General features: G+C 49.3%; 1 protein-coding gene across 1 annotated transcript; it reads right to left on the bottom strand.

Moving 5' to 3' along the window:
- Positions 1 to 117: 117 nt before the first annotated feature.
- Positions 118 to 11,726, bottom strand: PPP1R14D (protein phosphatase 1 regulatory inhibitor subunit 14D). The gene is made up of 4 exons (XM_004609577.2): positions 11,493 to 11,726; positions 1,389 to 1,472; positions 1,172 to 1,204; positions 118 to 985 (listed from the first exon to the last, which is right to left on the bottom strand). The coding sequence occupies exons 1-4, from the start codon at positions 11,724 to 11,726 to the stop codon at positions 920 to 922; spliced, it is 417 nt and encodes a 138-aa protein (XP_004609634.1). The 3' UTR covers positions 118 to 919.
- Between the last annotated feature and the right edge of the window lie 389 nt (positions 11,727 to 12,115).

Consider the following 12,115-nt stretch of genomic DNA (forward strand, 5'->3'; position numbering starts at 1 on the left):
TATCCTCTCCTCTGGGCTTCACAATGTTTTTGCCAGATGGGCTTTTGTGTTGAACTTTAAATTTCTGAAGATTGGGATGAATGGATGGATGGATGGATGGATGAATAGATAGATGGATAGATGGATGGATGATGAATGAATGGATGGGGGGGCCGAGTGATAATATATTGGGTAGGGCAGTTGCCTTGCAAGCAGCCAAACCAGGTTCGATGCCCGGTGCCCCATATGGTCTCCTGTGTCCAGCCGTGAGTGACCCCAGGTTTTACAGAGCTAGGATGATCCCTGAGCACCACCAGGTGTGGCCCCAAAACAAGAAGAGCTGATATATGGGATAGTGAATGGATAAAAGGATGGATAGGTATGTGGGTGGATTAATGGGTAGAAGAATGAGTTGGGGAGCTGGAGCAATAGCAGAGTGGCCAACCCAGGTTCGATTCCCAGCATCCCACATGGTCCCCCAAGCACCTCCAGGAGTTATTCCTGAGTGCAGAGCCAGGAGTAACCCCTGTGCATCGCAGGGTGTAACCCCCCCTAAAAAAAAAAGGCAAGAATGAGTTGGTAGGTGGGAGGATGAGTGGATGACGTGTGGATAGAGCCTAGTTACTTGCTTACCTCTGAGAGTATCACTCCCCACTCATCACCCCTGCACACACCCCTATCCCTCAACATAGATATACTTCACACTTCATTCAGCCAAGGCTCCTAAAGGTTTTTATCCACTTGGTTGTCAAGAAAAGCATAGGGGAATAGCCACAATCAGTTCCAGAAAGTCCAGCTGATAGAAACTAGCGCATACACTGGGCTGGTCAAATGTCCCTCTTCATCCTCCACATTCTTTGTCCCGAAGAACTGCCATCCTGTTGGGCCTGGGTCCAGAGGCGCACAGGAGGCCTGAGGCTGCCGAAGGTGTGTCACAGGTTTATTTCTGAGGCCGACTGAGTCTCCGGAGTTTCTTGAGTTGGCTGAGCAGCTCAGAGATAAAAGTCTGAGAGAAAAAAACAAATGAACTCAAGGCATAGGGCCATACGCACCCCCACACTGTCCTGCTCTGCCCCAGACACAGCTCCTTATAGGTGTGAGAAGGGGTAGGACCCAGACCAAGCCTCCCTTCAGACACTACCTGTCTCCCTGGTAAGCCTCCCCAGGGCCCCAGAGCCATAGCATCCCTTACCTCTGTGGGGCGGGGACTGTCTCGGAGAATATCCTGGATAGGAAACAGGGTAGAGGGTCCCTGAACCACAGCACTTTTTCACAAGCCCCCACTCAGTGTCCCAGAAATTGTCCCCTCACAATTGGCTCACCCCCACTCCACCCAAGGACTCAGAGCTTAACCCAGTTCCACTCTCCGTCCCCCAACCCCCGGACTGCAATCCAGTTCCCTTTCCTACCTGTAGCCAAGTCTTCTGCTCCTCTGTCGGTAGGTCCATTAGCACCTCCAGGTCAATCTCAGGCTCAGTAAGGGCCGGTTGATCCTGTTTGGGAAATGAGACTCAGGGGGGCTTGGTCAGGTACTAATCTGAAGACACTGCCAGGGGTCAGCTGTCTCCCATGGTCCTTCCCATATTCAGTTCCTCTCTTCATCCTACTCAAAGTGGTCATTCAGGGTGGGGGATCGGGGGTGATGGGAGGGAAGCTGGGGACACTGGTGCTGGGAAGTGTACACTGGTGGAGGGATGGATGTTGGAATAATGTATGACTGAAATCCAACCATGAACAGCTTTGTCATGGTCTATCTCACAGTGATTCAATAAAAAAGTTAAATTTAAATAATTTTTAAATTAAAAAATATATATATGTATACTGTACAGAGCTGGAGCCATAGCGCAGCAGGTAGGGTGTTTGCCTTGCATGCAGCTGACCTGGGTTTGATTCCTCCGCCCCTCTCAGAGAGCCTGGCAAGCTACCGAGAGTATCTCACCCACATGGCAGAGCCTGGCAAGCTACCCATGGCGTATTCGGTATGCCATAAACAGTAACAACAAGTCTCACAATGAAGACGTTACTGGTGCCTACTTGAGCAAATTGATGAGCAATGGATGACAGTGATACAGTGATATACTGTACATCTATTACATATATAATGTTACAAACCAATGTTATCTCATTAAACCTTTATTTGTAAGCCAAAAGAAAAAAGTCATTAATTGATCTAATCAACAGTTATTCAAAACCCACTGTCTGCTCCTGAAACAGGGCTAAGGATCTTTAAAAAGCATGTTTAGAGCTGGAGAAATAGTACAGCGAGTAGGATATTGCCTTGTACACAGCGGATCCAGGTTCCATCCCCCACGCCCCAAGCACTGCCAGGAGTCATCCCAGAGCACAGAGCAGCAGTAAGCCTTGAACACCACTGGATGTGGTCCAAAAACCAAAAGAATAAAAAATAATAATTAAAATCCTGTTTAAGGGGCCAGAGAGAATCCAAAAGGCTGAATACATGCTTTGCACTTGGGAGGGCTGAGTTCAATCCCCAGCGCACACCACCATATCCTGCTCTGCCCCGGGCACAGCGTCCTATGGTTGTGGGGAGGGAAAGGACACAAACCAAGCCTCCTTTTAGACCCTATATGCCTCCCCAGTAAGCTTCCCCAGACCCCCAGGGCCACGGCATCCATGGTCCTCTGGCACTTTCAGGAGTGACCCCACACATACTGAGCTTGGAGTAGCCCCTGAGAAATGCTGTGTGTGGAGTTTCTTTTCTTAAAAAAAAAAAAAAAAGATAGAGAGGTTCAAGTGGTAGAGCACATGACACTCATGTATGAGGCCCTGAGTTTGGCCCTGGGCATTACACAACCCCTCATGCCCCTTCTTTGCTAAGTGATATCTCTGAGAACCACCAGGAATAGTCCCTTTATAAAAAAGAAAAAACAAAGGAGAGATAGCACAATGGGTTGTCTGGACACTATCACTAGTGATCCCTGAACACAGAGCCAGGACTAATCCCAAGGATTTAATGTGTATTACTAAGTGATTGCAGCTATTTCACATTCTGGAAAAGGCAAGCTATAAAGACATTAAAGATCAGTGGTTGTGGCTGAAGAAACACTACAATGTGTAGGGCTTGCCTTACAGGAGGCTGACCTGGGTTCTATCCCCAGCACCTCATATAGTCCCCTGAGCCCATCAAGAATGATTCCTGAGGGGCTGGAGCGATAGCACAGCGGGTAGGGCATTTGCCTTGCACACGGTCAACCCAGGTTCAAATCCCAGCATCCCATATGGTCCCCTGAGCACCGCCAGGAGTAATTCCTGAGTGCAGAGCCAGGAGTAACCCCTGTGCATTGCCGGGTGTGGCCCAAAAACCAAAAAAAAAAAAAAAAAAAAAAGAATGATTCCTGAATTCAGAGCTAGGACTATGCCCTGAACACTGTCAGGTGTGGCCCCCAAACAAATAAACAAAATGTAAAGTCAAGATTTAATAAACCAATGATATTTTTTTGCTTGTTTTTGGGGAGTCACACCCAGCAATGCCCAGGAGTCACTCCTGCACTCATGGCAGAGTGCTTACGGGACCATATGGGAACCCAGATTGGCCGCATGCAAGGCAAACGCCCTAACCACTGTATTATCGCTCCTAAACCAATAACCTTTGATTACTTTATCAAGGGCCTTCTCAAATGGAAATAACAGGAAAGAACTGATATAGGTTGGGTCCACTTTATTGATTTGTGCTGAGGGACATGGTGCTTCTGTCTCATTTGTGTAAGTATCAATTCAGTGAAAAAAATCAAAAGGTTCTAGAGAAATAGCACAGCAGGTAAGATTCTTCCCTTACATACAATTGACTCAGTTTTCATCCATGTCACCATGTGGTCCCCCATACCCCACCAGGAGCGATTCCTGAGCACAGAGCCAGGAATAAGCCCTGAGCACAGCAGGTATGCCCCCCAAATCAAAACAGAAAAAAAGAACAGTTAAAAATTTGGGGGGGTTGGAGAGTAGTACAGCAGGTCAGTCGCTTGCTTTATACAAAGCTGACCTGGGTTTGATCTCCAGCATCCCATGTGGTCCCCGGAGCATCACCAGAAGTAATTACTGAGTGCAAAGCCAGGAGTAACCCCTGAGCATTGCCAAGTATAACCCTAAAAAAAAAAAAAAAAGTCCTTCCATACCTTTTTATTTTTGGGAGGCTTTTTTGGGGGGTCACACCTGGCAATGCTCAGGGGTTATTCCTAGCTCTGCACCAGGGCTCACTCCTGGCGGAGCTTGGGGGACCGTATGGGATGTCAGAGATTGAACCTGAGTTGGCTATGTGCAAGGCAAATGCCTTACCTGCTGTACTACTGCTCAGGCCCTGTTCCATACCTTTCAAGAAGAGATTAAGAGCTTGGAATGTGGCTCAGTGGCAGAGTGTATTCCTTGCATGTGTGAGGGTCTGTGTTCCATCCCCAGCACTGCAAAAATTAAATCACAAATAAATGTGTGAAATTTCTGAATAAGTCTTTTCTAAATCCCTAAGCTTTAGACTTCGTTCCCCTACCTCCTGCCCCAGTGTTTGGACCATACCTGGCAGTGTTCAGGGCTTACAGCTGGCTCTGTGCTCAGGGATCACTCCTAGTAGGGCTTGAAGTCCTTATGTGTTGCTAGTGATTGAACCAGGATAAGCCATGTGCAAGGCAAGTGTCTTAACTCTTTATACTATCTCTCTGGTCCTTTAAACTTCCTTTGTTTTAGTTAATCTGATTTAGCATCTGATAATCATATAGATGTGTGTGTGTGTGTGTGTGTGTGTGTGTGTGTGTGTGTGCAGGGCCTCACACAGTGACTCCTAGCAGTTCTCAGGCAACCAAATATGGGGATCAAATAAGGGTTAGACAAAGCTGCTGCATGCAAGGTTAGTGCCTTACCTCCAGTACAGTCTCTCAGCCCCAAGTATTTATTTATATTTTTTCCTCCCCTTATTGCTATTGTGATGAGAAGTGTGCTGCTAGGTGCAGGGGATCTCACACACACTTGGTTGCAGTACTCAAACACTTAGTGGCAGTACTTGGCAGGGGGCTATACACTTTATACAGTTTGAGGGATCTCAAATGCCAATGCTTCCAGGATCACACTTGCAAGGAGGGGGCAAGGAGGGATTGCTGGGAATCAAACGTACGTGTATACAGAGGGCATGCAATGTGTCTCAGATTGTCTTTGGGGTGTTTACTTTGTTTTGCTTTGTTGTGTTTTTGAGGTGGCCAATGCGGTGATGCTCAGGACTTACTCCTGACCCTGTGTTCAGGGATCACTCCTGGTAGGCTCGGGGGACCATGGGTGGTGCAGTGGATTGAACCTGGGTAGTTTCCTATTGAAAGTACCCTACCCACTGTGCTATTGCTCTGACCCAGTTGTCCCACTTTGTAATGAGTGCTGAGGACAAAACAACAAGAGAGACACATGCCTAACCCTGAAAACTTACGGCCTCATGAAGAATATGGAAAGTAAAAACAGGGACTGGAGCAATCACACAGCAGGTAGGACGTTTGCCTTGCACGTGGCCGACCTGGGTTCAATTCCCAGCATCCCATTATGGTTCTCTGAGCACTGCCGGGAGTAACTCCTGAGTGCAGAGCCAGAAGTAACCCCTGTGCATCACTGGGTGTGACCCAAAAAGCAAAAAAAAAAAGAAAGAAAAAGAAAGTAGGGGCTGGAGCAATGGCACAGCGGGTAGGACATTTGCCTTGCACGCGGCAGACCCGGGTTCGATTCCCAGCATCCCATATGGTCCCCTGACAGCAACTAAGAAGAGCTGACCGAGAATTGGGCCAAAGCAATAGTACAGTAGGGAGAGCACTTGCTTTGTATACAGCCAACCAGGGTTCAATACCCAGCATTCCATATGGTCTCCTGAGCCCCACCAGAAATGATCCCTGAGCACAGAGTCAGGAGTCCCCTGAGCACTCCTGGATGTGGTCCCAAAGCAAAAACAAAAAAGAATCGATCAGATCTTTATGCCTGCACTCATAATAAAGTTAATGAAGACAAGATGTGTTCTCTCAACATAAGTAATTAGAAAACTGGACAAAGTATGGGAACAGTGCTTTCAGCCACTAGGTAGCAGGTAGTCCAGGACACCTGAGGAGGAAGAAGGGAAATAAGACAAGCCTGGGAGTCTACCACGTGCTCACCCAGGAGCAACCCTGAAGCACTGCTGGGCAATCTCTTAGCTGAGATTGCTTTTGTTATTATAACAAAGGAACACTTTTTGAGGATATGCAGTATGTTCATTGACTAAAGTTTTTTGGGGAGTACCTAGTTAGGCTGAGGGGTCCCTGTGGTGCCAAGGATCAATCCTGGGCCTCCTGCCTAGAACTCTAGCCTACTGATCCATCTCTCAAGCATCAATACAATTTTTAATTTTTTTTTTGGAATTTGAGTGATATCTAGCTATGCTTAGGGCCTACTCCTGGCTGTCAACTCAACAGTCATTTCTGATGGTACTTAGGGGACCATGAGATGTTAGAAATCAACTCTCGGGCCCCCACATATAAGGCATGTGCTCCAACCCTTTGAATCAATAGATTGTTTCCTCAAATGCCAACACATCAGGGGCAGGAGAGACAGATAGGGATTAAGGTAGTTGCCTTGCATGTGGCTTACCCTGGTTTGATCCCTGCCGCTACATGGTCCCATAGGCACATCCAGGAGTGACCCACAAAGCACAGAAGCAAGAAAGCTCCACCATGCACCTGGTGGTGGGGGGTGGCCCCAAAGATCCTTATTCCCCCCAAACATGTCAGTACACCTTGAGTACTGGAGTTGTGACCCAAAAAACAAAATAAAATCAGAAAATATGAACTAGAAGATGGCAACTGGGATGAGCAGAACATGTTGTTCAGTGAATGTCTCTAAAACAGGAGAGAGGCCAGAGCAATAGCACAGTGGATAGGGCTTTGCACATGGCTGGCCCTAACTCAATCCCCAACATCCCGTATGGTCCCCAAGCACCGCCAGGAGTAATTCTTGAATGCAGAGCTAGAAGTAACCCCTGATCATCATTGGGTGTGACCCCAAAAGGCAAATAAATAAATAAATTAATAAAGTAAAACAGGAGAAATGTGTGAGTGTTTAAGTTCTTGCTTAGAAGCCAAATCCACCCCAACCCCTGAACTATAGGAGCTCCAGGTCCCATGTCTGGGTGCACGGTGGGACCCTGCTGGTAGCCTCCAAAGAAGTCAAGCCAGGGGCCAGAATGATAATATAGTGGGTAGGGCATTTGCTTTGCATATGGCTGATCCAGGTTCAAGTTCAATACCCAGCATCCCATATAGTCCCCCAGCATCTCCAGGAGTGATTCCTGAGAGCAAAGCCAGGACTAACCCCTGAGCATCACCAGGTGTGACCCAAAATCCAAAACCCAAAAAAAAGAAATGAAAAGAAAGAAAGAAGAAGCCAAGTCAACGGCCAGAGTGATAGTATAGGAGAAAGGGCGTTTGCCTTGCACACTGCCTACCTAGATTTGATCCCTAGTGTTTCCTGTGGTCCCCTGAGCTCTGCCAGGAGTAATCCTTGAGTCAGAACCAGGAGTGATCTCTGAGCATTGCCAGGCGTGGCTCCAAAATAAAAAAAAATAATAAAATAAAGGGCTGGAGCAATAGCACAGCGGGTAGGGCGTTTGCCTTGCATGTGGTCAACCTGGGTTCAATTCCCAGCATCCCATATGGTCCCCTGAGCATTGCCTGTGGTAATTCCTGAGTGCAGAGCCAGGAGTAACCCCTGTGCATCACCGAGTGTGACCCAAAAAAGCAAAAATAAATAAATAAAATAAAATAAAATGAAGAATCCAAGCCATGTTGCGCTGTAAGAGGAAAGAGATGAGGCCGCCTAAAAAGGACGATCAGGCCCCATCAAGTCTGATTTTATCACATAAAGTGCTGTGTCCCTGGAAACACTCCCTGGGCCCCCCTGGGCCATCTGAGGTGGGCACAGAGGAAAGAATCCTGGAGATGGGTAGGACCGACTACCCTAATCCCTGCCCGAGATAACCAGACACCTGAGATTCCCAAATGCTTAACTGCTTCCTGCTAATACAGAGATTGGGAGAGGAGCTGCCACCAGGCACCTTTGGACAATTGCCATGGCAACTGTGGGGCAGGCTCTTTATTCCGGGCATTGCCTGGGAGTGGTCCTCCCCCATGTCCTATTTTCTGAAGTTATGAGTTCATTATTATTCAACATTCCCCCCTGCTTTGATCTTGCATAAGAAGTTTCTTTAGGTTGTTGTTGGCTATCAGAAAGACTTTGCCCTGCAGTGTCTGAAATAGGACTTTTCAGGCAAAATGAGCACTTGAAACAGATACAGAGGGTGAATGGCACTGGGGGTGAGCCACAGACCGAGAAACGTGTCACTTCAGCTCCAGCTCCTCAGTCTCTCCCCACCCAGGCCCAAACTACTGCAGGAGATGTGGCAACCCCACACCAAACTCAGCCATGCTTCAGGAAGTGCCACTGAACAGCCCAAGCCACACATTTCTCTAAATGTAAATCAGACTAGCTGCCCTGAAGAAAAGATGGCACCTGCCTTGTGTACTCCGATCCTAGGCAGAGCTTATCAGAAATCACCAGTGCTCAGAGAAGAGAGAGAGAGAGAGAGAAAGAGAGAGAGGGGGGGAGGGAGGGAAGGAGGGAGGGAGAGGGAGAGAGAGAGAGAAGGGGGGAGGGAGGGAAGGAGGGAGAGAGAGGGAGAGAGAGAGAGAGAGAGAAGGGGGGAGGGAGGGAAGGAGGGATAGAGGGAGAGAGAGGGAGAGAGAGAGAGAAGGGGGGAGGGAGGGAAGGAGGGAGGGAGAGGGAGAGAGAGAGAAGGGGGGAGGGAGGGAAGGAGGGAGAGAGAGGGAGAGAGAGAGAGAGAGAGAGAAGGGGGGAGGGAGGGAAGGAGGAATAGAGGGAGAGAGAGGGAGAGAGAGAGAGAAGGGGGGAGGGAGGGAAGGAGGGATAGAGGGAGAGAGAGGGAGAGAGAGAGAGAGAAGGGGGGAGGGAGGGAAGGAGGGATAGAGGGAGAGAGAGAGAGAGAGAGAGGGAGAGGGAGGGGGAAGGGAGAGGGAGAAAAGGAGAGAGAGGGAGAGAGAGAGAGATGGATGGAGAGAAGTGCTGGGGGTGGTGGGAGAAAATCCTGGCACATTGGTGGTGGGAAGGTGGGAAATGTGCACTGGTGAAAGGAAGGGTGCTGAACAAACATTGCATGACTGAAACCCAATCCGGAACAACTTTGTAACTGTATCTCACAGTGATTCAATTTAAAAAAAACAAAAACAAACAAACAAAAAAAAAAACAGTGCCTGGCCCAACTCTCCAGCTGGACTCTGTTTTGAAGTTTTGGACTTTATTTCCTTAGTTTATTTCAGAGGAAATAGGATACACTTAAATTCATGCACAACTCTTGAGTTTCTTGCTTTTGGGGGCACTGGGTTGGTTGGCTTGTAGACCACACTCCAGGTTTCTCAGGGCTAGCTCCCAGCAATTTGCCAGGAGACCAGGAGACACGGGATCACTGCATACATAAAGCAAGCACAAAACCTGCTGAGCTGCCTCTCAGCCCCCTCACACCCCCCAGGCTCCTAAATTTCCGAGACTGAAATTCAGTGGTGGGGGGCTAGGAAATGGCTCAGCAGGCTGGCGTACCTGCTGTGTGTTCAGGAGGCCTGGTTCCATCCCCAGCACTGCATGATCCCTCCTGAACGCAGAGCCAGGAGCAATCCCTGAGCACTGCCAGGAGTACCACCCCCTCAATTAGGTAAATTTTTTTTTTTTTCTTTTTGGGTCACACCTGGCTCTGCACAGGGGTTACTCCTGGCTCTGCACTCAGGAATTATCCCTGGCGGTGCTCAGGGGACCATATGGGATGCTGGGAATCGAACCCGGGTCGGTCGCGTGCAAGGCAAACGCCCTACCCGCTGTGCTATCGCTCCAGCCCCAGGTAAATTATTTTTTAGTAATTTAAAAAAATTCAGTTGTGGGGGGAGCTGGGGCTGGACATTTTGTTGTTGTCACTATTGCTGTTGTTGTTAACACTTCAGGTGTGGATTCTCACTTATTGCTGAAGGCAGAGCTCAGCTCCCACCCCAGGGCCCTCCATTACCTGCGGGAGGGAGGGTGAATTCAGCATCTCTCAGCATCCACTTCCTCCACAGGTGAACAGAAACCACTGGATGAAATTGCAGGAGGGCTAGATGAGACCTTACATCCAGTGCTCAGCACATGGCTAAGTGCTCAAAGTGTTAAGTCTAATTGGTTGAGGTCTCAGCAAGGTGGCTCTGGCAGTGAGCATTCACGGAGACGGTCCTCTTCCTGGCCATCGCTTGGCCAGCACCCTCCTCTGCTTAACTTGGCACTCACACCCAGCACTGGACATGGGAATGCTCTGTGTTTGCTCTGACACTATGACAGCCACTAGCCACATGGAGCTTCTGGGTTTTTGAAATGTGACTAAGTATGTATGACTGGGGAACTAATCATTTTTAGGGAGGAGGATTGGGCTATATCTGTCTGTGCTCAGGGCTTCTTCCTGGATCTGTGCTCAGGACTCACTCTTGGTGGTGCTCGAAGGATCATATGTGATGCCAGGGATTAAACTGAAGTCAGCTCTAATGCAAGACAAGTGCTCTACCCACTGTCCTATCTCTCAGGCTCAGAACTGGACTTTTCTTTTTCTTTTTGGGTCACATCTGGCGGTGCTCAGGGGACCATATGGGATGCTGGGAATCGAACCTGGGTCGGCCGCGTGCAAGGCAAATGCCCTACCCGCTGTGCTATCGCTCCAGCCCCTCAGAACTGAACTTTTACTCCTATCTAGTTGTTACTTAAAGTGAAGCTACACATACATGACTGATTGTTATTGTATAATTAATTCAAGATGAGAGCAAATAAAGACCAAAGTCTAAAAATAAAAAATAGGGGCCAGCAGATAGGGTGTTTGTTTTGCACATAACTGACTGGGTTCAATCCCCGGCACCCATTAGGCTCTGTGAGCCCCAGCAGGAGTGATTCCTGAGTACAGTGCCAGGGGTAAGTTAGAACTCTGACAGGTGTGGGTCCCAAATAAAAAATATAAATAATAATATTTTTTTTTTTTTTGCTTTTTGGATCACACCCGGTGATGCACAGGGTTACTCCTGGCTCTGCACTCAGGAATTACCCCTGGCGGGGCTCAGGGGACCATATGGGATGCTGGGAATCAACCCGGGTCGGCCGCATGCAAGGCAAACACCCTACCCGCTGGGTGTAGCCCCAAATAATAATAATTTTTAAAAAGTCTTACCAGGGGCCAGACAGCCCCCTTCACAAAAGGAAAAGCCAGTTAAAGGTGAGGAAACAGATATCGGTAGCCTAACTTTATACCTCAGAAATCAAAAGAGCCACCCTAGGAGATGAAGATGCTCAGAAGCAGAGCCCCGAGTTGGACCACTGACCCGGGCTTCCCTGCAGGGACCCACTTTCTATCCCATCAGCCTCCTGCTTCTCCAGGGATCAGGAGCTCTCTCCAGCCCTCAACCCGGGCCCTCCTCAGGACCCACCTGGAAGAGCTCCTGAACTTGGGCGTCCACCCACTGCTCCATCTCCAGCCAGCTCTGGAGCTGCCCTCGGTCATACTTCACCGTCAGCCGGCTGGGTCTCCGAGCCCTGGGCGCCTTTGACTCTGAGTCTGTGGACGAGAGCCTCCTGCTCCCTGGAGCCCACTGGACCTTCTTACTCGAGGCCTCCGTGTTTGGCTGAGGAGATGTGCAGGCAGCAGGGCTTGAAGACGGCATGAAGGATCGGTCTGGACAAGGAACAGGGGGGAAAACTGCCCTTCTGTCGGGGCCTGGGGAGCAGGGAAGTGAAGCGCCACGGAGGCCTGAAGGGAAGGTGGGAGGCAGGGCCGAGGCCCTGGGAGTGGCGGGGAGGGGGGGCAAAGATCAACAAGCCTTTGTTGGCTGCTGGGAATGCCAGCCTCCTGCCTCCCCACTGCCAGGCAGGGCCACTCCAGAGCTACACCCAGCTTTCTTTCCTGCAGCCACGGCCCAAGTGGCCCCACCTGCAGACCCTCAGAGGTCAGGAAGGGGAGGGCTCTTGGGTTCTGACAGCTTCAGGGCTCCTTTGGGGCTCTAGACTGACCATCCTTTGATTTTGTTTTCGTTTTTGAGCCACACCTGGCTGT

This window comes from Sorex araneus, chromosome 3 (assembly GCF_027595985.1).
Source record: "Sorex araneus isolate mSorAra2 chromosome 3, mSorAra2.pri, whole genome shotgun sequence".
Classification (NCBI taxonomy): Eukaryota; Metazoa; Chordata; class Mammalia; order Eulipotyphla; family Soricidae; genus Sorex; species Sorex araneus.